Source organism: Petromyzon marinus, chromosome 29 (assembly GCF_048934315.1).
Source record: "Petromyzon marinus isolate PM22_M1 ecotype Great Lakes invasive population chromosome 29, UKy_Petmar_22M1.pri1.0, whole genome shotgun sequence".
NCBI lineage: Eukaryota > Metazoa > Chordata > Hyperoartia > Petromyzontiformes > Petromyzontidae > Petromyzon > Petromyzon marinus.
This window is the reverse complement of record NC_133695.1, coordinates 10,202,015-10,228,016: the sequence shown is the minus strand read 5'-3', so window position 1 is coordinate 10,228,016 and position 26,002 is coordinate 10,202,015. Positions and strand designations below refer to the sequence as shown.

At 45.3% G+C, this 26,002-nt stretch overlaps 1 protein-coding gene across 8 annotated transcripts in view; it reads right to left on the bottom strand.

The window, feature by feature from the left end:
- The window catches only part of LOC116947176 (estrogen-related receptor gamma-like), a 404,855-nt gene that overhangs the window by 117,415 nt on the left and 261,438 nt on the right, over positions 1–26,002 (bottom strand). For all 8 annotated transcript variants that reach the window (XM_076070555.1, XM_032962634.2, XM_032962633.2 and 5 more), the window contains 2 exons: positions 19,886–20,448; positions 12,211–12,327 (listed from right to left, as the gene is read on the bottom strand). In XM_076070555.1, the coding sequence (XP_075926670.1) occupies positions 12,211–12,327; positions 19,886–20,448 (680 nt within the window). The remainder of the gene's footprint in view (positions 1–12,210; positions 12,328–19,885; positions 20,449–26,002) is intronic.

The following is a 26,002-nucleotide window of genomic DNA, read 5'->3' as shown; positions in this document are numbered from 1 at the left end:
TTAATTGTATTGACTAAAAATGAATTATGGGCTGATACAACTGTGGTCAGAACTTGAACGAACGATCTCACAAACGTAAATGTTGGCTGCTCTACGACAATAATTTCACTGCTTGCCGGAGTAGAATAACGATCGAAATAATACAAGGACAATCGAGTAATTATGTCGTGGAAAACTTGACTCACAAGCATGAGGCTACGAAGTTAAAATCAAGTTTCAGGGTTGACGCTGCTCCGCACATCTGTGAGACAGCATTGGAGGCAAGGGTTGGTGGAACGCGGGCAGGATTGTGAATCTCCGAAGCTCACTGGGCTGCAAGATAGCCAAGAGATACAGCACACACACATTCTTGAATCCATCTGTGTCAAGCTTACTCTGGGTAATAATCCATTCTGCTTCCACGTGTCACACACTCGTTTTACGGAAATGGCAAAACTGCCCAAATTCAGGACCTTCCTGGAGATATTTTAATAATTGGCGAGGCATTCCTGGATAAATAAAGAGTGCTGTTGTTATTAATGTTGTTAGAAAATGAGCCCACTTAATGTGGTGTACACAGCGATCATATTATACGTAAACTGGTCCTGCCGTAGAAATGTATAATTTCCTCCATTGCTTCAGGGCCAAACCGGTTTGCAAAAAAAAAAAATGATTTGATTGGCTCTGTCAGGCAGTGGAGGGTTATAGTTAAAAAAACTAGAATTATACAAACATGGTAATCTGACCCAATATAAACTCGTTATGAATCATAATATTGGTCAAGCCTACGTATAAAATTAAGGGTTATACATGAATTCCTCATAAGTAATACTGCACTACAGAACGTGAACATAGCTAAGATATTTTTGGTATCCAGTTACTGTATACAAAATAGAATCCGAACAATTTATGCCAGTATTAATGCAACATTTACATCAACGTTATATATATTTTTTAAAAAAAACCTCTGGCTAACAGAATGATTGAATAAAAATTGAGGAGGGAAAAAAATGGCACAATCTAAAAAAAATTGAGAAAAAGTTGCATGGAAGAGGTGTTTTCCAGAACAATCCATCTTTTAAATAGGACATGATTCTCATTTTACAAATGTCTTTCTGACAAGAGCAGGCTCGGGGGTTTTGCCGGGAAACTTTACCTAAATCTTATTCATTTCATTCAGAAGCCACGGAATAAATTAGATTTATGTAAACGGGATATCTGCTGTCATATTTATATCAGATGTAGCATTTCCTGGGTTCCGGCAAGCTAAAGGAAAGAGTCGCGCGTATAAATCTCTTTCTGATCGCTGCTCTGCTTTATGACATGACCAAATGTGCACGTAAGAAAGCCTGTACTGATAAGCGCATCCTAAACAACGCCCGAGAAAGCCAGGGGGTTCTGTGATATTGACTGATCTCCTACCAGCACTCGATACACTTATAAACATACATACATAAATGCATATATGTAGTGTCCGGTTACATAAGAGGCAATATTTTCTGCTTCACTCGGTTGCTTTACGTACGGTGCGACATAAGTTCAACGTACATACATGCGAAAAAAAAGCACTGTAATATTAAAGCGCAGACGTATGAAAAGGTAAATACTGAATATTGTACTCGGCACACAGTCTCGCTCTATGCTGTACACGTACACTTGACAATGTCTCTCTTCACACACGGTGTATATCAATATTTTTGGTTTTAATATATGCATGGGTAAAATAGGCAGCTCTTTTTTTGTATCCGATATATATTCTTGGTGCAATCTGCTTTTTTAAAAAAAATCCCAGGTTTCTTTTGCAAGATGTCTTCTCGGCGGAGTTTAACAATCGTAAAATAAAGTATATCTCAGTTTCATGCTACATATACACACACACACAAATAATTACACCTCCAGTTAGCACGGTTGGCTACGTGCAGTGCAAAAGAAGTTCAACATACATACATCTGCAGTTAATATTAAAAAAAGAAAATTCAGCCCATTGTCGATCCATTGCCATGATAAGGCCCCCCCATTATACTGTGTAGGTTATGGGTGCTGTTTGACCTAACTGCATTACACTGGTCTGTGTGTAGCTTTGTCAATGCGAGTTTAGACACACTATAACATAAAAATGATAATAATATGACCATTCAAATAATAATTATTTACAGCTATTTGTCAACCTACTGAGGGATGAAAGATACCCCGCGCCACCTTCACCACGAAGGTTGTTTGACCATACTTCGCCGGACTGGTCGGTGTGGTTCATCGAAGGAGACAAAGCCCGGACCAGTTCAGATATCGCTCGCCACTGATGTTAGCCGTGGCCGGGAATCGAATTCAGGTCACTGGGTTCATAGTGCATTGCGCTAATCATTCTGCTACTGGTCCCCACGATGATCTCCTATATCTATATACCTGTATATGTTACATTGCCGATACTGTTGGTGAATATGTGGGTTTATTTTTCCACAGTATTGCAGAGTATGTTATATACGGTACACGCATACAGTAGTGTTGCACTGTCATGCGTAACTTGGAGCAGTTTAAAAGGGCAAACGTGGGAAAGTGTCGTGCTGTGTTTTCACTTTGCCTCAAATTACTCTCCAAATCAGATCTGACCCAGTGCACCAGGCACATGTATCTCTTCATAACGAGGCGAAGGGATATGCACTCACCAATTATGAGTGTAGGTTCGAACGATCCATTGTCATAGAATGAGTGCATTGACGGTAGCGGTTGCTATGTTGAACGATACATTCATAATGTGCTCACAAAACATTCCAAATCACCTTTAACATGGCATAAATCATGGGATGTCACGCATGCACAATCTATTTAAGTAACTTCTTCATTAACAAGCGCTATTAAAAACGATGACGAAGATAACAATCTGTTTAAATACTGCCGATGAAGTCGTTATCGCGATACATAGCTTCAACGGATATTTTAATCAAGGAAGAACAACCACGCACATATGCGTGGATTCTGTAATGCTGCCCAACATGGGTTCGTCCTGTTGCAGCATTCAAAACCATAGCACTGGCGCCAGACACGCAGCAGGAAGCAGTGCAGGATGAGGCAGTGGGGTTTTGTTAGCGGCCTCACCCAGGAGGTTGGATCAACTCACCCCTGTCATAATATTGTGGAATTTGCAGCACTCTGGGAGGGCTGTAAAGGAGAAATGAGCATCATGGCATGCTCATTTCACTGCGAAACCACTTTAACTTTAGAATTATGTTGCCAAATCCATAATTTAAACGGCAACACAAATCTGCACGTCTATCTTCATTAACCCCATTATTTAACCACACAGACCCTATACCATGGTGTCCCCTCAAACCATCATCTCACGGGAATATGTAACAAAAGAGTGCCACTTTGTGGGAAGGCAACAGTGGTTGTTGGAGTGACTGTCCACTGTCATAGGAAAATGGAATTTCTACCGCTAGCTCTGCACCACCGAGATGAGGTTTTCTATGCAAGGTTGCCGGGCTCACTCTCCATCATCGGTTGAGGAGTTCGATAATCTGGGGGAACCTCGGAGTCGAACCGCTCCTCCTCCGGATCGAGAGGAGCCAACTGAGGTGGTTCCGACACCTGGTGACGATGCCCCCCGGTAGACTTCCCCTGGAACTCTCCCGGGCAGCAGCAGCAGCAGCACGGCACACTGGGCCAAGACCCCGGGGCCGGCCCGGGACCACGCTGCTGTTGCTGGCGGGACGATGTCGCTCGGCTGGCCTGGGAACGCCTGGGAATTCCCCAGGAAGAGCCAGAGTCTGTGTATAGGTGTGTATAGTAGTGTATAGTATAGTGAACAGTAGAGTAGTGTATAGTGTAGTGTATAGTAGTTTATAGTATAATAGTGTATGCTGTAATGTTCAATAGTGTATAGTAATTTAGTGCGAGAGTCTGTCGCCAGGGACAGGGAGGTATGGACCGTAGTGTGTAGTATAGTAGTGTATAGTGTAGTGTATTGTAGTGTATAGTATAGTAGTGTATAGTGTAGTGTATATTAGTGTATAGTGTAGTGTATAGTGTAGTTTATAGTAGTGTATAGTGTAATGTATACTAGTGTATAGTAATGTGTATAGTAGTGTATAGTGTACTGTATACTAGTGTATAGTGTAGTGTATAGTAGTGTATAGTAGTGTAGTGTATAGTGTAGTTTATAGAAGTGTATAGTGTAATGTATACTAGTGTATAGTGTAGTGTATAGTAGTGTATAGTGTACTGTATACTAGTGTATAGTGTAGTGTATAGTAGTGTATAGTGTAGTGTATAGTAGTGTATAGTGTAGTGTATAGTAGTGTATAGTGTAGTATATAGTAGTGCATAGCGTAATGTATAGTATTGTAGTGCTAGAGTCTGTCGCCAGGGACAGGGAGGTCTGGACCGTAGTGTGTAGTATAGTAGTGTATAGTGTAGTGTATTGTAGTCTATAGTATAGTAGTGTATAGTGTAGTGTATTGTAGTGTATAGTATAGTAGTGTATAGTGTAGTGTATAGTATAGTAGTGTATAGTGTAGTGTATTGTAGTGTATAGTATAGTAGTGTATAGTATAGTAGTGTATAGTGTAGTGTATAGTATTGTAGTGCTAGAGTCTGTCGCCAGGGACAGCGAGGTCTGGACCGCCCTACCCAACACGCTGCTGCCATGACCCTCACCAGGACAAGCGGACTGAGAAACGAACGAACGAAGGAGCACTGTTGGCCACCTTAAGAGAAGAGCAATGCCCCCAATTCACTCATGAAGAAGGGAGAGATGCCGACATTGTTGACGCAACCGATGACGACTGAAAGGCAATACTAGTTGATTTAGGAGGATGAGGATTATCGAACAAGGTTGAAATAGGAACCAGTAAACATACACACTATGAAATGTAAACAAGCAACAAACTCTCAGTATTGTGTATAGGCTCCACCGTGCATTATGCAATACGGAAACACCGTGGAATGGAGATAGGCACATTTCAAACATAGGAAAAAAACGATTGCAAACCAAAAGAAACACATTTTAGTACGCCAAATTAACTTTAAATAAACGAAAGTGTTTTGCAAGTTAAAAATATCTAGGTTTACCTCAATTTGAAACGTCTAATGCATTTTGCGTATAAAACTTCAAACATTTCTTCTTCCACCAGCATCGCCAAATCCAGGCTTACCCAATTTAAAGCACAGTAAATACCACCTTGTATTTATACAGTATATTATTTATTTTAAGAGAGAGGTGGGTTTACAATTTTACCAACTGTACCGTGTCCCCGCTGTTTCCCCCTCGCCCGCCCGCAGCTATTTGTACACAAAAGAAAACGCCGCCACAAAAAAAACACAGGATTAATCTTTCCCTAAAAGCGTTTCAATATATCGCCAGAGCAGGTTTCTATTAAAAACAAACAGGGGGTGCAACCGGGCCGATATAATTCCACGGGAGTAAATGTTAAAACCTACAGAGGCCTTGGGCCCAGGGGGTCAGAGTGTTAAATAGTTTCAGTATCTGAATGTAGAAGTGTTTTTTTTATTCTTCTTCAAAAAAAATAAACTTGCGGAAAATCTCAATAAAAAAACACAAAGTTTGAAAACCTGAGGCCCGTGTGTGTGTATATATATATTAGTCTGTGTATAAACACTTGTGAAAAATAGGCATGACGTATTGCAAATTTTCTTACCAAACTGAAAACAAAATCTTAAAATCGGGCCTACATGCGGACAAATTGGATGATCCAATTTTACTTTTTCTTTCGTATTAATCCAAAAGTAGCGGTGAACTAAGTAATTTGACGTTGCTTCTGCACTTTTCCCCACCAGTAATCAAAAAATATATAAGGCACCTTTCTACCAAAGGTGTAATTCACATGGTAATATCAGAATTGTTCCCACTAAGGACACTTAAAATTACTATAACATGTCAATTATCAATGTCTGAAATTGCCCTTGAAATTCCAAATATACAAAACTCGTTCCACATGTTTTTTTTGTTTCTCTTATCGGTACGGTATGTCAAGTTAACGCCGTATTAAAATGCACGTGAAGAAATTCAGGTCACATTGCATCACGAGAAACTGAATATAAGAATAGGTTTTACCCTTTCCGGCAATAAAACAGGAGGTGTTCAGATGTTAAAACACCAAACTGAAACCTTTTGCAAGGAATCATGTCTGCATTAACCACAGATACTTCTGGTGAACATTCAAATAACCAAAAACATGCTCTGACAGTATATGATGCATTATCTTTGAAACTGATTGGTCCACACCAGAGACAGCTTTCTTTAGAGCCTAGTCTCAAACGGTGTTAGACCAGAGGACAACGCCAAAAGGCGAACAGCACAAAGACAATGCCACTATCGGGACATTTGTAGCTCGGGGTGAAGGGCTACATCATGGGACCTCCCTTCATACTGGCAAGGGAGGTCCCATGATGCGATACTGTATTTATATGGCATGTCCTGTACACGTACATAAGGCACACATGGGACAGGAGCATGTGGCTCATTGCAAGCTCATAGCGTCTCTGGTCTGGCCACCAAATGAAAATGCTATATGTATGACTTCTTTTTTTTACTTTTGGTATGATAAATATTCAATCGTTTCACTTTTCTAAGTAGTTATCATCGCGGAATATTCCCGTCACCCAACCAGCAAAGCATTATGTCGTATACAGCAGCCCTCTATACCATTCACGGGGCTTGCGTTAACGGACAATGGCACACGGAGCTGGCTAAAGTTATTCAACAATGTACTTGATATTTTGGTTGAGCACTTTCAATGCTGCACCTCAAGATCTGCCAGGCAGAAGGATGACTTTTTTTTAAAATATTTCAGCCAAAAGAAAATTATCTCCATTTTCATTGCAACACAGCACTAAAAGTGCATATTCAACGCCACTGAAATCGTACTGCGTCAACATACGCAGTGCCCCTTCCAAGCACACCCGATTGACTCCCCTTATTAATATATTGCAGGCGTAGGCCAGCAGTGGACGTAGCGTAATTAAGAAATATTACAATTAAGAGCCAACTAATTCCAGTTATTGACTGTTTCAAGTGAACGTGGCGTATCACCCCATTGATTCGTTAACTAGGGCCATATGTTACGCACAGCCATGCCTTTGACATGCGTCATGTTTTGCCATTGATCTCCCGGCACAAAGGGAATGCGTAGCGCTGGCGAGAAAGGCAAGCTGGCTCCATACTCCACATGAATGCACGGAGTGATCCATCAAGTGATTTAAAAATATATATTAAATTAATTCCCCTTTTTGCTAAGGTGTGGAGGCGTACAGGAGTAGCTGAAGCATGGCTACATGCTAAGGGGGAGCCTGAGATCTCCCTGCGTGTGTATAGCTGGAAATCGCTGCATTTACACGAGCTGTGTTGGGATGTAATTGGCTGATGTTTTTGTTCGGTGCTTGGTAATCTTGAAGAGAACGCCGCCTTTGTTGTGGAATCACAGTGGATGGCCTTCAACGTGGTGATCCATTGCTATTCGTGAGCGAGGTTCTATTTGCACGGGACAATATACACAGGCATGGTTCAATAGGCTCTGACGCTTGAGTAAATAAGACAGACAAGCATGGGAGAGAACACATACACACACACGTGCATGCACAAGTGCGTGCTTTCATACACGCACACAAAGATCCCCCCGTATGTCACCTTTAACAGACTGTTGGGGCAAGTGCTGTAAGCGAGCACCGATGAAGGCCGGCATGGCACACAACGAGTTGGGTGTCCAGCGCCACGCCCAGCCGCCTTTGTCTCCAAAGTGCCAACGATTTACACACCGTAACCAGGTACTAATTTGAGGCCAAGTCGACCTAGGGGAGGCCCAGTACCAGTTCAAATATTCGCTTCCGGTCTTGTCCACGAGTGGAAATCGAACTCGGGTCACTGGGTTCATTGCTCAGCGTGCTAACCACGACACTGCACCTCCCGATGACCACTCCCAATATGCGTGTAATCACACACATGCATGCAACCATGTCACGTCGAAGTGCATGCACTCAGCTATAGCACACATGCTAAGATATACAATTATTCCATTTGGCTTAGGACCAGTGGAGCACCTGTTCAGGTACAGTATACTACACAAACCGTATCATACGCAAATGTATATACAGTGAGGGAAAAAAGTATTTGATCACGTGCTGATTTTGTACATTTACCCACTGACAAAGAAATGATCGGTCTATAATTTTAATGGTAGGTTTATTTGAACAGTGAGAGACAGAATGACAACAACAAAATCCATAAAAACGCATGTCAAAAATGTTACAAATTGATTTGCATTTTAATGAGGGAAATAAGTATTTGACCCTCTCTCAATCAGAAAGATTGCTGGCTCCCAGGTGTCTTTTATACAGGTAACGAGCTGAGATTAGGAGCACACTCTTAAAGGGAGTGCTCCTAATCTCAGCTTGTTACCTGTATAAAAGAAACCTGTCCACAGAAGCAATCAATCAATCAGATTCCAAACTCTCCACCATGGCCAAGACCAAAGAGCTCTCCAAGGATGTCAGGGACAAGACTGTAGACCTACACAAGGCTAGAATGGGCTACAAGGCCATTGCCAAGCAGCTTGGTGAGAAGGTGACAACAGTTGGTGTGATTCTTCGCAAATGGAAGAAACACAAAAGAACTGTCAATCTTCCTCGGCCTGGGGCTCCATGCAAGATCTCACCTCATGGAGTTGCAATGATCATGAGAACGGTGAGGAATCAGCCCAGAACTACACGGGAGGATCTTGTCAATGATCTGAAGGCAGCTGGGACCATAGTCACCAAGAAAACAATTGCTAACACACTACGCCGTGAAGGACTGAAATCCTGCAGCGCCCGCAAGGTCCCCCTGCTCAAGAAAGCACATATACATGCCCGTCTGAAGTTTGCCAATGAACATCTGAATGATTCAGAGGACAACTGGGTGAAAGTGTTGAGGTCAGATGAGACCAAAATGGAGCTCTTTGGCATCAACTCAACTCGCCGTGTTTGGAGAAGGAGGAATGCTGCCTATGACCCCAAGAACGCCATCCCTACCGTCAAACATGGAGGTGGAAACATTATGCTTTGGGGGTGTTTTTCTGCAAAAGCGACAGGACAACTTCACCGCATCAAAGGGACGATGGACGGGGCCATGTACCGCCAAATCTTGGGTGAGAACCCCCTTCCCTCAGCCAGGGCATTGAAAATGGGTCGTGGATGGGTATTCCAGCATAACAATGACCCAAAACACACGGCCAAGGCAACAAAGGAGTGGCTCAAGAAGAAGCACATTAAGGTCTTGGAGTGGCCTAGCCAGTCTCCAGACCTTAATCCCATAGAAAATCTGTGGAGGGAGCTGAAGGTTCGAGTTGCCAAACGTCAGCCTCGAAATCTTAATTATTTGGAGAAAATCTGCAAAAAGGAGTAGGCCAAAATCCCTCCTGAGATGTGTGCAAACCTGGTGGCCAACTACAAGAAACGTCTGACCTCTGTGATTGCCAACAAGGGTTTTGCCACCAAGTACTAAGTCATGTTTTGCAGAGGGGTCAAATACTTATTTTCCTCATTAAAATGCAAATCAATTTATAACATTTTTGACATGCGTTTTTCTGGATTTGTTTTGTTATTATTCTGTCTCTCACTGTTCAAATAAACCTACCATTAAAATTAGACTGATCATTTATTTGTCAGTCGGCAAACGTACAAAATCAGCAGGGGATCAAATACTTTTTTCGCTCACTGTATTACACAAACCGTATATATTACACAGACGAGTCGAATGTCCTGCACCACGACTAGTGACGAAGTAAAGCAACCTATGCCATATTCTTACAATTATTTCATGCAGAGGTGACCTAAGGGAAGCCCAAGCGCCAGGCCAGGTTCAGGCAACAATTGCCACTAATGTATATGGCTCGTGGCATGACCCCAGGTCTATAATATTATACATCATTGAAGCATATCTGCATATCCGTATGTAGTTCATTTAACAACATGTCACTGCTACACACACATGCACACGCACGTCTGAGAGATACAATAGTCACATCTATGAGACCGACGGTGGTTGAATATGTGCGTACGCTCATATGCGTGTGTAATTATTGTGAATATTTTAAGAGTAAATATTCTTCATGAAATTATCTTAAGGCTCTTATTCGACGAAAGGTCGCGTAATCTGTGGATTAACACACGTATACTCCCCATTTCGTTTGACGCTTTTAAAACTAGAAGCTGGATAGCCCAAATTAACCCTTTCCTGTTTCAATGACGTACATGTATAGACATTATCCGTTTTACTTGCGGTTGCTTTCAGATTACATAGATGTACGTCATCGGAATAAAAACTAAAATAAAATAACTTTATCGGTACCAAGGCTTCCACAAGGCCATGCGGGAGGGCGTGTGGCACAGTTTGGCACCGGCTATCCTAGAGTGCGGTCGTGTCACTACAGTTCTCTGCGGTAAGTGTGATGTCTTTAAAAACAACAGCACTACTACACCTCTCTAAATTAAATTAACGCTGAGCCGCTTGTGTGCTCCGAGATTCAGCGGTGAACGGGACCCCCACCCTGCAACTTGCAAACGTCTCGGAAAGGGAAAGGGTTAAAACCACGCTATCAATCCACTGCTGGATGAAGGAATCCTCAAGTTGCCGCTGCTAAATCTCACGATCCTGCGACGCCGGAATGAGTAGGCCCCGTAGATGTGATCCCACCCAACCAGCCCAGCCTCTAGTAATTTTGAAATAAATTAACCCACCAGCATTCACAATGCCCTGCTGTTTCAAACAAACCGTAAACTCAGACCCTTCAGTAGCCCAGCATGCTGGGGGGGGTGCCCCAAAAGAATGTTTATTTCCTTCAATCTCTCTTGCGTAAAGGGCAGCTCCATTGAGAAGAACACAGCTCATTTAGCAAAGATGCCCAGTGGCATTTTGCTGAAGAAATTCATTAATTTTCCCGTGGATTTCCCCGGTACGGAAATCTCTGCGATGGCGACACTGGACTCGTACAAAACAAAACGCACCGCGCACTTTCTATAGGAAATGTGTTGAATTTAAATGTGTATTGTATTTACCTTATTAGACCTGAAACTTAGGAGGCATGTAACAACCGATTTAATTATTAAAAGAGAATCATGCACGCAAGAATGTGTGTGGTTTTTTATCGCACGAAGTTTAAGCAAATAAGACTCATATCTTCTTTGGTTCTTTTGGTAAAGTCACGTAGAATGAGAATAAAATAATAAAATAACACAATAAAATTCTCACGACGTTTCGGCCACAACGCAAGCGGCCGTCTTCAGCTCTGTCGTCCCGACAGTTCTGTACCTTTCACCTGAAGACGGCCGCTTGCGTTGTGGCCGAAACGTCGTGAGAATTTTATCGTGTTATTTTATTATTTTATTCTCATTCTACGTGACTTTACCGAAAGAACCAAAGAAGATGAATCCTTGCAGTCACGAAAGCTTCAAATCGAAATTTAAGACTCTTATATTCAGCCTAATGCAGGGAAGGAAACTGTAAAGCAAGACGGTACAGACTTTTGAAGTCACAACACCCAAACTGTGACAATTCACAATTCGACAGAGCCATTCGAATCGGATTGTCACGTGGCAATCGATCCAGCTTTTCTAGCAGACCTGAATTTTGTCCGACGTTTTTTTCTGGAGAACACATCCAGCATCATCAGGCACGCACAAAAAGCCCAGGTGTTAGCAAAGCTCAGCTTTAAAAACAAATGGACATTGAAACCTGCATGACGACCTACGCCAAATCAAAATTAATTAAGAATCAGAATATTGGCAGTGAAAGCCTAAGTAGGAAATCAATTCACAATTCATCATTTTGGGGGGAGAGAGAGATGGTTGGGGGGGGCAGGGGGGGAGGGCGGGAGGCTCGTGACATTACCGCACCTTTGATTAGCACAGTTGTCTAAGTATCGTGCAAAAGAAGTTAAACATTTCCATATACATACCTAAAACAACAAACAACAACAACAACCGCCATTCGCCACTAAGTGGTGGTGACGTCACCACAGCGCTTGCGCCAGGCTACATGCACTTTCGGGCCACGTGAAAGTGTCGAACACCCACTGGCAGGTCACGGAACAGACCCAGGTGCCATGGGTTGACCGAGATGACCGGCCGATGCGCCAGAGACGTACCAACATACGCGACACGCCTACAACTTCGTGTTGCAGGAGCAGTTGCGGCTGTGTGTCGTGCGACCGAGGGAATCTCCCGGCGGCCGGGGCCTCTAACCTTCTCGGAGCATTCCCACTTTGAGGCACTTCATGAAGCGACAGGCCTGGCAGGCCTTGCGCCTCCGCTTCGTGATCTCGCACTCGTTGGACGCCGGGCAGCTGTACTCGATGTTCCCTGAGACACAAAGAGACAGAAATGCACGCACGCACCGGGCGCACGTGAGCACGCGAGGGAACGCGGACCGCACTGCCGTGCTCGCGATGACGCGAGCACGTACGTGTGTGTACGTATGTATGTAAGTATGTTGAACTTCTTTCACACCGTGCGTGGCCAACCGTGCCGATCGGAGGTGTGCGGGAAAACAAACAAAAAAGCATCGATGGCGCGAGAGGAAATTGTTGATCAGGAGCAACGTGGCGGGACTGGCGACGGCCACGCTCCCCCCCAAGAGGGGTCCGGCACCACTGGTGGTTTCTGGCCGTGCGCGGGCCTGTGCTCACGACCGGCTCGCCGTTGGTGTGACGACGCTGGGCTGATGGGACGCAGCACAATGCAGAACTGAGAAGCCCGGCGTCGTGGCGACGAGTTCCGAAACCTGTTTTGTGACCTAGCAGTGAAACTTCACGCGAAATCGAGTTGATGCATTGTACAGCTCTCCGATGTCTTTTCGGATTGTGTTTGCACGCTGTTCGGCACGATGTCTGGCGTTTCTGGATTAAATCGCTTTACTTTCCGAAGTAGCTACCTCAGCACGTGGAGTGAAATGTCTGACGTGCCCAAACAGCAGCACAGAAGAGGAAAAGAGCCGCATAGCACCACCTGTGCAGCAGAATAAAGATCATCACTATGCTCGACAATAGCAAATGGGATGAAACATTTCCAACTAACAATGGTGGTGGCATTTATTTGTCCGGGCAATTTATGCTCCTGCATTGGGATGTTTACTCAAAGCCATCAATAAGTGCTCATCTAGGTTGAGGAGCACTTATCTTCATTTTCAAATGTCGAATTGGGGCGCCATGGCTCTCCATGGCTTTGCCCGGTGACCTGCTCTTGAAAACGGACATTGGTGTGATTTTTTTTTCCCCCCAAAATTTATTTTTATTAACACAACAATTCAGGTAACCACACAGAGGTTAAGAACGGGGGCATTCACACCAGCGGAAACACGTTCCGGATTAAAGTGCAATGGAAACCTGTCTAAACATCAACTCTACAACTCCGGTGTCTCCCTAAGCTGTAGGAGAATAAGAAAGAGGCTGGTAGGGTGGGCGAAATGGGCCCGAATTTTGACGACCGCTGGGTAGCTACGCACAAGCTACTGGGCCAATGGGCAGATTTCAAAGCCTCGAGTCTCCCATGCAAACTCGCTCAGCGGCAAAAAGCACATTGACTTACAAGGCCACGCAACCACTCAAGCACTCTGGAGAACGGTGGCGTTTTTTTATGTCCACACAAATTAGCAGACAGCATGCTTGTTTGACGATGTTCCCAAAGCACATTACCGTGGGAATTCGGTTAGATTTGAGCCAGCGAACTGTGAAGCAGGAGGCTGGCTCAGTAGTAACTAGACGACCCACCCACCCCCAGTAAATATGTAAATATGTCCGCTGTTATGTGCATCTTGAACAATGAATGTGTGCGCATATATAATGTGTAGTGGAAACACTCCACAACTGCCGGATGCATGCACAACTGCGCTGGCGTGTGCCGTCTGTGGAAATCCCAAGTTCGATTCCTGCTCACGACCAACGTCAGTGACAAATGTTGGAATAGGTTCTGAGCCGACCGTAGGTCGACTCATACTTAAATGAACTCCTGGTGCAGTGTGCATACGAATCAGCACTCGGGAGACAAAGGCTGCCGGGCATCGGTAATTGCCACATCACCCCTTCGTGTGCCGAATCGGCCTTCGTAGGCGGTCTCTCACAGCACTTGCCCCAACAGTCTGTTAAAGGCTATACATGGGATCTTTGTCATAACTTTTTTGGGAATAATTCACCTCTTCCACCAGCGATTATATACATAAAAAACGAGTAATCTTTGGCTGGACTGTAGTCTCGTTTGTGCTACGGCTTCATTTTTACAGTCGCGTTTATTCCATTTCATTCGCTACATGAGTCCAAATGAGCACGAGTGTGTAATTTACACAACATAACAGACGTATAAAAAATAACCAAATCCTTAGATTTATGTATCACGATGATACGTACTCAGTAGACATGCAACGTTGGACCAACGTTGGGCCAATGTCGGCCCAACGTTGCGTATATAATGGGTACCAATGAACGTGGGGGTCAATGTTAGTAGCTAAGTAATTTGATGCATTTGTGGTTCGGTGAATTGTACTACAGTCACTGCCACCTTGGAATGTATTTACACATTTTTGAGTAAACTTGTCCTGGGCGTCACTTAGGTCAACTCAGCCTTAAAAGGTATCTTGCTACAGGGCCTGATGAGAAATAAATGGAGGCTGTGTTTTTTTATCATTGTGTAAATAAGAAGCCGTGTAAAATATGTGTATGTGTATACAATTGAAGTGTGTACATGTAAACAAATACAGATATGTACCACAAACATGTTTTGCAGAACAAAATATTATATACGCTGTCCGTGTCTGTGGGTGCGTACACACGCGTGCGAAGACGACCAGTCGCACGAGTTCAATTCCCGCTCTCGGCCAAGATCAGTGGCGTGCATTTGACCCGTTCCTGGGCCTCTCCTAAGTAGGTTCGGCAATAAACGATAATGCGGTGCGGTGTGGAAACATCAGCAATGGGGACGCAAAGGCAGCTGGGTGATCTTAGTCTTTGTCTATAAAATAGAATTGTATTGGCGGTTTCTACAATGACAACAATGTCAATATTACTCTATGTTCCATAATCTATGCACCATTATCAAATAGTCAATAAAGACAAATAACCACGCACAAGCTGGTCATTAACCTTTGAACTTATTTTTTCAGAAATTTATTTTAATTAAATGACCCTTTCCAAGCCATGTTGCAGGTTTACAACGGTCATGAAGGCAGCAGAATCCAGATTCACATTTACCCTGGTCCTGAGTTTTCTCACTGCAGCCAAATCGAGGTAAGCTGGGTTAAGAACAATATTTGTCGACTGCAGACTCGCCTCTTATCTACGACCCTATTACTCGCGACTCTTACAATCAGAAAAAAGTCAAGGGCCAGTGAAAACTCCTATTATCCATGCCCCTACTCATCCTACTATTCACGCATGTCCGTGATTTATTTCCATGGATTAATGGTGAAACAATTTGCGGATATTCTAGATTTGAAGCTTTCGTGACCGCAAGGATCCATACTCTTTGGTTCTATTCGGTAAAGTCACGTAGTGATTTGCAGATAACATGGCAGATAAAACAATCGTGTTGGTGCCTCACATTGGAGTGGACAAAAAGAGCGCTCTTAATGTATTTAATTTTTATTTTGGGGGAAAAAAAGAAAACTTCTCTGTACAACAACTCAATGTGTCACGCCAGTTGACTGCATTGCAAGGCCACGATTCGTCTCCTCTGCAGAGAGACACAATCACTGCCGGCCACGTGTTACCGTGCGTCCGCATTTGCCGAGGCTTGCTTAACTGCAGCGCTTGCACGCCACGATAAATTTGGCATCAAACGGCAGCTAATGAAGTATAGAGTTCTACCCCTTAGGAAATCAAACATTCAGCACTCGGAGCTTGAAAACACAATAATCAAGAGCTCGCCACGGCAATTGATACCATCGCACCTCGTATTCACTTCCTCCATTCTGCCAGATACAGCAATTAGTGCACAGTCAGCACCCAACATCCCAGCTCTGTTATGACAGTGGCCGATACTTTGCCTTCAGCCACACAGAGAGTGAGGCGATGCATCCTCAAGCCGCACCCTGAAAGGATAGAAGGGCCCATTACCCAAAAGGTCACCGACACTGAATATTTGTTTTTGTTTTTTTCCCTTTGAGCGAATTTCTATTATTTCGTATGGAAATAGCTTTGTTCTTAACTAAAACTGGCTTTGTAAAAAAACATGTATGTTCAGGAGCTAGATGCCAATGTCCAGGTCTGCTAGCCACGCAGAACGGGATTGAGGAGAGAGAGAGTTTCGTGTGGGCTTGCCGTTCGTCCTCCTCTGTTAAAGGAGCACAGACTACGGTGGTTTACTGTACGGTCCATGGTTGAGGTTGCATGGCCGCAGCCACGCTGTGTTATTGACGAATGTATATTTGTGATTTTGCAACGCATTTTTTTTGGGAAAATCCTGTTGAAAAGGGGTCCCATAAACCCAGTGAGGCCTTTTTGGGTATACAACTGACAAAGATGGTTCACTGTTTTCTGTGTTTAATGAATAGAAAATAATATTATTATTAAGCTTTAAATACAGCATTTGGCATTCATGTTTTGAACGTGTATTTAAAATTGCACGTGCAAGCTTTCGCGTCCAATGCGTGTAGCATTGCTCGCTTAATTTTAATCACTACATTAATGCAGATTCCTTCGAAACGTTAAATTACGTCCGTCAATGTGCCCGCAAGTTCTTCGTCCTATGCCCATGCAGTGGCATGAAAAATCTACAATCTCGTCTCCCAGAATTGAAGTGTCACCTATTTCAAGAGAGCTCCTGCTTTTGCCGCGGCTTAAATGTGCCTCTCCCTTAAGCCTTCCGGACACTTTGCTTGGCATTCACAGGGTGCGCCGCCGGTGTAGATGACCAAAGTTTACAGACAAAAGGAGGTGATCATAGCAGCTGCTGTAAGCAACTTAACACTGTAAACGTGCTGCACCATCTCCGCCGTGCCTTATGGCCAATTATAGTCGCGCACGGCAAGGTTTTGTGAGATCGGGTGGGAGCGTTCAGCTAATGGAAAGTTGCTTAAAGCCAAACTGCCAGTTGTCCCTGTTAAAAGAGTGAGGGATATCCTATCTGGTGTACGACAATCGGCTAATCCACGGTAATGGCACACTTGTAAATGTGCTCATTATAAATAGAAGAGGCGGTGTGCTAATTTTGTTGGGGGGAGCAATTTTTTTTTTCTTTTTCTGTTTAACGTTATTTTTGTAACATTATTAGCGCAAATGTAATTGTACACGCTACTCATTATTGTAACGGTTTGTGCAATAATACAAATAGCCAGCCAGCTGTGTGCATTCTGGCTAATTAGTAATTAAAGGTGACCTTTGAGAATGTGCCCACTTATAATGTCTCGTGATTGTGAATGGAAAGGGCTGCCATTACTGTCTGCGCATGAGCGCTCTGCTCATAAACGGACGAGATGTTCTGCGGGAGGCTGGCCTGATTACGGGCGAGAGAGGGGGGGGGCGATCGAAAAGTTTGCGGCTTCACGTAAAACGCAGCAACGTGCCCCAATGAATCCACATTTTCTTTTTTTACACGAGGTCCCCTTGTGGTGCAGTGCATTTTGATGAACTGAAACTTAACTACTAAATGCATTTTTTTTTAAACAGGTAAGGCTCTAATTCTTTAGTTATTTCGGTAAAGAAAGAACAAAAGAGTAATTACTGCAGTCTCGAAAGCTTCAAATCGAGATAAGGCTCTTTTTCAGAAGCGGCCTGGCCACAAATAATAGCTCAACGAAGTGGCTTATCGTGTTAAAATGTATAGCAGCCAAATACTCTAAACGCACGTTTCTAAACACTGGATCATCAACACTGATGCACCAGCGTTGCGAGGCATTCGCTCGTCCTTTTACACAAAACAACCATTTCCATGAATCACTGCGTAAACCGTGAGACCACAAGCTAAAGTCAACGTGACTTGTGACTCAAATGAAGGTGGAGTTTGACCACAGGATCACTCCTGTTGACTTCCCCACAAAGTGGTTCCCTGTTTTATCGACCCTCGAGGGATTAGTGACTCCCAACCGAGATTTAAACTTGCAACATTCAGACGGTGAACCACTGGCCACAGATACAAGGTGTCACTTTATTGTCACTGGAAAATTGCTTTCTCTCTGTGGTGAGTTAATCAATGAATAACGGTGGAAGCATGTACTAGTCACTTCGCAGCCAGATCGCGAATGGGCAGGGGCGGAGCCAGGATTTCAGGCCGGGGTGACATTCAACACATTTTAATTTCAAGAATGATTAGAGAGTTAGGCTGTTGAACTAGACGCCATCGGTTGGCGACACACTCTGACGATGCAGTTGCACGGAGTCCGCCAGACCGAGTGTCGTACACTTATATGCAGAATGTCACCCCCCCCTGGCTCCGCCCCTGCGAATGGGTATGGATTTCTCCTGATTTCTCCTGATTTTCTCTGAGTTTTATTCGGATTCATATGGATATTTTTTTTCCACCCCAGAGCTCTCAACTTTAACGAACACAAAAAAGCAGGAATACGAGCGACACGAAAAAACGTCTGAATTAATCCACAGCAATTAAATACGGTCGTGGGTCATGAAAGTAATTTCCTATTAAAGAACGGATCAATCTTGTGCTGCAGCAGCTCTTTTCAGGTTGGGCAGCGTGTCGTTTTGCATGATGTCCGACGTTCCGCCTCCACGCGCGCTGGCAGCTTCAGCTCTTGAAGGAGTTGTAATTTCCTCCATGAACCGCTAGCTTCGGACATCGCGCTGAGCGAACTCATGCTTGCGCCCGACGGACAAGTTCCGAAGAGCCGTACGGCGCAACCTCAAGGAAAAGCCGAAGCACTCCGTCGCATCACCGCTCCTTTGTCAGGCTTCAGACTTGTTTACCAGCCCCTCGGCGTGCCCCTCCCCGCTGTCACGCTCTCACTCATTCTACAAGACGAGGGAAGGATTCTGCGACCCGCTCGAAGACATTGCGCGCAATTGACTCTCGGGCCACACGGGAAGCATGTCTCGGGTAAAAAAAAAAATTTGATGCTGAATTTCCAAGCCAATCACACTTTGTAAAGCGATAATTGGCATTGACAAACTTGACTAACTGAGAGGGTGTCGCCGTTCAAATTTGACACCAATGTCTGCGCACGTCGAGAAACAAGAGGGGAGTCCAGGTAGTGGAGGAGGAGACAAAAAAATAAATCCCTGACGCAATTTGTTTTGGGGTGAAATAGAATTGAAATATGGCATCAGTAATACATTTTAGTCAATGAGTTGGTTATTTTTGTTAGTTGATCATTGAGCGCAATGATATAACACGCCTGCACCTTGGCGATCTGGAGGCAGAGTTGCCCGGATCGTAAACATTTCTACGGGAGCCTCACAGAATATAACAAATGATGACATCTTCAGAGGATGGCAGTACAGAAAGTGGGCTCCTGATCGAATAATGTGCACACTTTGACGTGTTATTCGATCAATGACATGCATGCCTCTTCTCCAGTTTACTCCACAACTGAAAACTTCGATTCAAATGGAAGTGACGCCCAGCTTAGCAACAATGCAGGATTCTCTGGGAAGAGAGTCTTAACACTCCATGAGGCTTTCTGCACCTCCGATTAGCGCGGTTGACCACTCATGGCGTGAAAGAAGTTCAACACACATACACACCCTGGATAAATGAACAAATCGCAGCAGAAAACAATTCTCTGGCCTTAATTGGCATCGTCAACATCGTGCAAATCGAACCACGATGAGCGACGGACCACAGACGGCCACGGGTGACAACCGAAACTCAGCCTTGCCGGCGCATCTCCTTTGGGCACGAGGGGCGAAACGTCAGCTCAGCGGACGAACGCGTGAACCCCCCTATCCCGTGTGGAAGCGCCGGCGAGAAGCCCCCTCACCCTGTATGGTGCGCTTGAAGAACGCCTTGCAGGCCTCGCAGGACGCCACGCCGTAGTGGTAGCCCGAGGCCACGTCCCCGCACACGAGGCACAGGCGCTTGGGCATGGCGTTGAGCATGTACTCGCACTTGGTCTGCACGTCGGCGCCCGGCGGCGAGTCGTCGTAGCGCTTGCGCCCGTTGGGGCCTCCCGGCCCCACCACGGCCACGGCGGCCGCCGCCGCCGCCGCCGCCGCGGACGAGGCGGCGGACGAAGAAACCGCGGATGAGGCCGCGGCGGCCGCGGCGGAGAAGGGCGAGTCGAGGCCGTTGTTCCGCGCGTGCGTCGAGTCCGCCGCCGCCGTGGCGGCGGAAGAGGAGTGGTGGTGGCGGTAAGGGCGGCCGTGCAGCGCCGACGAGCTCATGCCGACGCCGTAGCTGCCGCTCGTGTCCGACGAGCCACTGGGGCTGTGCTGCTGCGCCAGCGAATCGCCCAACGGCGACGGGCTGCACGGCTCTGTCTTGATGTAGGGTCCGCACGACGGCAGGGAGCCGCGGTCCTTGGCTGACATGCTGCTCAAAGGCCTGGGGAAGAGGCGGGCGGGCGGGCAGAGGTGCAAGAAGCGGAAAAGGTTGTTGTTTAGTACGATTAGTTAGTTTTGGATAACCAGGCGTCAGACCGAACGGGGAAGTCTAGACCTCCCTGTTACACCAAGACTTCTAGATTTGAAGCTTTCGTGACTGCAAGGATCCATACTCTTTGGTTCTATTCGGTAAAGTCACGTAGGTAAAAAATTAAAACAACAAAAATCACGTTTCGGCCACAACATTTACCTGATGAAGGCCACTTGTGTTGTGGCCGAAACGTCGTGATTTTTGTTGTTTTATTTTTTACCTACGTGACTTTACCGCACCAAGACTTGTTCGGCCATTCAACGACCTCGTCTGAGATCCCGGGAAACAATCTGGGATTGCCGTTCGCGACAGTTGGACGAAGCGGGGTCAACCGATGGCCACTGGCGAGCACCGTGGAGTTCTGCCGAGGTTATGAATGAAAGTTCATCGGGGACCCCCACCATCAACCGCTTACAGAAGCAGCAACCGCTCACTGCTGCGCGTGCCTCTTGCACGAGTGGGAAAATAAAGAGGACACCCCCCCCCACCCGCACAGTGTGGCGACTGTGACTGCGGCCACCCGAACCAAATGATGGGACGGCATCGTGGACAACTGCGTCGTTCCACGCCCGCACTCTGTGAGATTGTAGAGTATCGGTCGTGCTACTCCCGAAGCTATCGCACGGCTCTCTACCCCTAAACCTGGACGTATTGTGTACACGTGTTTCCCATATGCGGGAGACGATTAAGCAGACGAGAAGTCGAGAGATGAGAATAGTCTCGTTTGCAAGAGTCACCGAAATGGCAAGATGAAATAAAAACAAAACATCACGAGGAAAGACCGAAATAACATCGGAGCAAAGCAACCACCTCGCAGCAGAAATCTACAACGTCGTTTGGACACATGTATAAATGTTAAATTAAATATCCTGGAAGGTAAGTTGGCGCAGTAAGAATACTTTTAAGGTCAAAGTCAAGAGGTCGCCATGGGCCAATGAAGTTCATGCCACCACACCTCACCATTGCTTCCTTCCCTCTGCCAGATTCTGCAGCAGCTGCACACCAGACACCCAACTTGCAAGATTGTCTCATCTCGTCCCACGTGGGTTTAGGTCTTCCCCTGGTCTTGATAACCTTCTCTCCTTTACTCTGCTTACGTATCCCACTCATCACAATTTCCTCTTTTGCTGAGTATCCACAAGAGCTGGTATACCGCGTTGTTTTATGAACACCAAAGTTATTTACCCCATCCTGCCATGACGTTCCTAGCATATCCTGTATACACTTAATGCCAAAGGTTGGAAGATTTGATTCTGTTAAAGCTCAACTCTTTATGCCATATATTATATGAACACAGACCCTAACATACGCATCTTGTTAACATTACCATTGACCTCTTCTCTCTTTGTAAGTGGCTCATGTAGCCTGTCAAATCTTTGCTCTGCAAATGCAAAACACCCCTTGAGCCCCTTCTCATAGCAGTCTGCATGCTACACATGCGTAACTCAACGCAAAGTCTTCTCGGTTCTCCTAAAGAGCTCTGGGATCGCTGCCACAATCTCGCCAGTTAAACTAAACTATGAACTACTTTGATTTTACCAGGTAAGGCCCACTGGATTTTTTGAAAGCTCAACGGAAGTGGCTTACCACGTGGAAAAGTATAGAAAGCAAACTACTAGAAACGCATGTTTCTAAATGTAGAGGGAAAAATCGAAGGACCCCGGAGAAAAATCCACGCGACCACGGGGAGAACGTGCAAACTCCAAATATGCGGGCGTCAAAATCAGGATTGACCCCATGACCTCCAGGTAAGGTAGTTAAAATCTCGCCACCATGGCGCCACGTTCAACCTCCCAGTGCAGCAGCTGAAACAACGGTACAAGTGTCCTAACTTGCTCCCTCTTTGTCCACCCAGCAGTATACATTTATACACCGCAGTTAGTCGATAACCGGAATCGAGTGTGATTGGCTAAAGTGTGGGTACTTCCACCTCTGCCACGACGTCTGGCCATTGTGGAGGAGTAGGCCAAAATCCCACCAGAGCTCCCACCGGTGTGGCGTGAGCCAGCAGTGGTGGTGTGTGAGCAGGAAATGGCAGGTCCGCACCTTCACCTCGGGCTTCTCAGGAGGTAGTCGGGAGGCTGAAGAAGAGTGGGTGCAGTGATGCATGCCTCATAATCCGGCCACTTTACTTAAAATTGAAAGTTGATGAGAGGTTGAGACCTATTATAAAGCCAATCAACGTCAGCAACAGTGATCCAACAGCGTGGAGTGAATGGCATTCGACTTGAGAGGAACATGGCTCAGATCTCTATGGGTTCTGATCATTTTTATCCAAAATCCGCTTCCCAGCTGCAATATGATATTATCCATAGTTTTTTTTTTAGATCGGAGCAGCTGATGGCAGTGCCCAATCGCGATAGGTAATGGATGAGAATTGCTTCGTAGGAAGTTATTACATAAATAATAGAGGCATACAATCGCTTAAGATGATCAGGACGAGTGCGCAGACTTGAGGATGTGACCCTTCTTCTTTCTGTATGGCTGATGCAGAACGACGACTGGCAATTTCGCATTCAGGTGGACAAGCCAGATAACGGCGTCAGGAGCAGCGGAGTTGTGTCGCTGCGATGCCTCCTTCGCATTTGTGGATCAGGCATTGCGTCGTTACCCGTTGCACGGCCCGTTCTGGATGGCCACAGTTGCACGCTACTGGAGAGTTTTTAATTTTCCATTTGAATGTGACCCTAATCAGAAGCAAGTTCGAGTGGCTAATCGGCGCGAGCCGCTTCGTTTTTTTGTGAACGTCAATGGGAACGTCTGCAGCACGCGGTGACCATTCAGTGCGCGCTGCAGATTTGTTGAAGTGCGTCGATTGCGACGGACTATTCCGGCCACGAGATATCTGCAGCCGAGGGGGGTACGGGCGCTAAAACGTTGACGACGCGAGTTCAATCCCAACTGTAGGGAACCAATTAAGGTTGGGTTTTGTTTTTTTTAAGAATCTTGAATGCGTAATTAATATTCGTCGAAGTGCAATGGCCATGAACTGTGCATTGTGAGGGAAAGGTGCAGCCCTGCGGTTGGCTTGTTCGTGCCACTAGTGGCGTAAGGCCCTCGACTAGATGGAGCTCTACAGAGCCCCTCTGGAGCATAATTTTGGCCTACTTTTCCACACCGGCCACATGTTGTGCAAGAGGTGGAAGTACCCACACTCTACCCCACCGTATGCAATCCGACAATCAATGAACTGTTGGTTGGACATAATAAATGTTTTTTTTGGGTTAGATCGCGTAAATATAAATGTGTCGTTAAACCCGCCGCCACCCGACACAGCCAATTAGTAAGGTTTGTCACGTGAACAAAACGTGCCACTTCAGCAACACCGGTGTGTTGGAGAGTAAACTCACAACATTTACAAGTCGAGTACGACGGTTCGCTGGTGATTACAAGAACCAGCCTCATCAGGCGAACGCCAGACATTTACGACACGTTTACATTTACGCGATCTAACTAAAATAAAAACCCTTTGTAATGGATAATACCGGTCGCGATAGCCTATGGCGTGTTAAACTCGTGAATGGCATCCCCAGAACGATGCCCAAGTCCATGGGCAGCGAACTTTGGGCCTCCTCTTCCGTGACACCCGGACTGTGGAACTCTGGGAGTCCGGTTCGGTTGGGACCTTCAAGTCCCACCGACAATCATTCCTCTTTCAGAAAGCGTTTCTTATTTTAACCTCGAGCCAATTCGTCCTCATCCCATTGCTATTGATGTAAAGCGCCTTGAGATTGTATGATGAATGGCATTACATAAAGCTGTAATTATGATTATACTGTACACTGTTGGGTGAACAGAGCCGATTGGGGGGAGGGGGTGGGGGGGGGGGTTCCACTAGAGGGGAGCTCCGAAGAGCCCCCCATAGAAAGGATTTGGCCCATTCGTCCACGCTGGTCAAATGTCTTTGTAAGAGGTGGAAGTTCCCACACTTTACCCCACCACACCTCACCTGTCGATTGCCTAACTCTGCCGCAGTTGTTAATACTGCTCGCTGGACAGAGGTGGGTGGGTGGGATTTAATAAACTTGCGCCATCGTTTCAACGGGAGATCGAACCGTCGACCATCGGATTGCAGCTACTAGTGCGCTGACCATGGTGACCAAATGCATTCTGTCTGTTTATATACATACTGATCAATGGATGGATGAGAACCGTGGTGGGAGATTGGCCATCAAAATGAATCGGGGAGCCTGGGCCAACAGCGGTTGTACTTCTATGTTCCTACGATGGAAACTGCCCACAGTCTCGGGTTAGGGCAACTATTGCTGGCGTTCCACGAAATCGCTCATTATTCATATCTGGAGGGATGATTGGCTGCGTTGATCAGTGGACAAAAAATATTGGATTTAAACTGAAAGGCAATATTTAGGCAGCAGATGCGCACCGCTTTGATTGAGGGCAGATTAAATATATACACACACAAGAGCTCAATAAATCTCAATCCAGTTATTGTTTTTTTTATTTCTAATGTGCATTCTATAATGTAAACTTGAGACTTGCCAAACCTTATTCAGTTAATCTACGGGCGCGCGCGTGTATTTATAACTGTACCGAGTTTCATTTCGCGCCATTTAATCATTTGGCCCACGGTTCCCGTGGACATATGCCAGTCTCGCACATGCCTAATGCAAAAAACAAGTGTCTCCTGTTACAAGCAGAGACCCATCGAAACAATAGTAGAGCTTTGGGTTGGTAAATCACTCTGGCGAAATAGCTAACCCCCCCCCCCCCCTATACCGGGCCTTGTGATGTACAGCAAAGTATGGAGAGGGAACGTGCAAAGTTTAAAAATAAAGGGTTTTCTTATTTGAACCATTCATGTTTTGCGTATAAACGCATTGGCCATCTAGGGTGATCCCCAGAAGGGCCAGTGTTGTACGTGTGTGTGTTGGACTTCTTTCGCACCCTACGTATCCAACCATGCCAAACGGAGGAGTAGGCCTCGGCAAGGTAAGGTAAAAGATAAAAACAACGAGCCTACCTTTACCCTACCTTTTACCTTACCACAATACAATCACTCTACCCTTTTACCCTATAGCAGGTAAGGTAAAACGTTAAAAGCAACGAGCCTACCTTATCCCTACCTTTTACCTTACCATATACAAATTACTCAATTACAGGGTAATTACTGGGGTATTACACATGAACAAGGTTTATAACAGGTAAATGCTAGGTAGAGCGATTAATTAATATAAAATACTCTCGATGATTCCAATTATACACGCTTTCTTTTAACTCTGTCTCTTGTAGTTGTCGTTCTATCCTCTAATCTTGTAACTCAATTTTAACCTACTTCCCAATGTGGTATCGACTGCAAACTTGGTATACTTATGTCATACTAATGACACTACTATATTCTATCGTTAAAAATAAAAATATACATGTTTTTAAACATTTTTTTATATGTTATGTTTTGGCTTGGGTCTACAGTGAGGGAAATAAAGTATTTGATCCCCTGCTGATT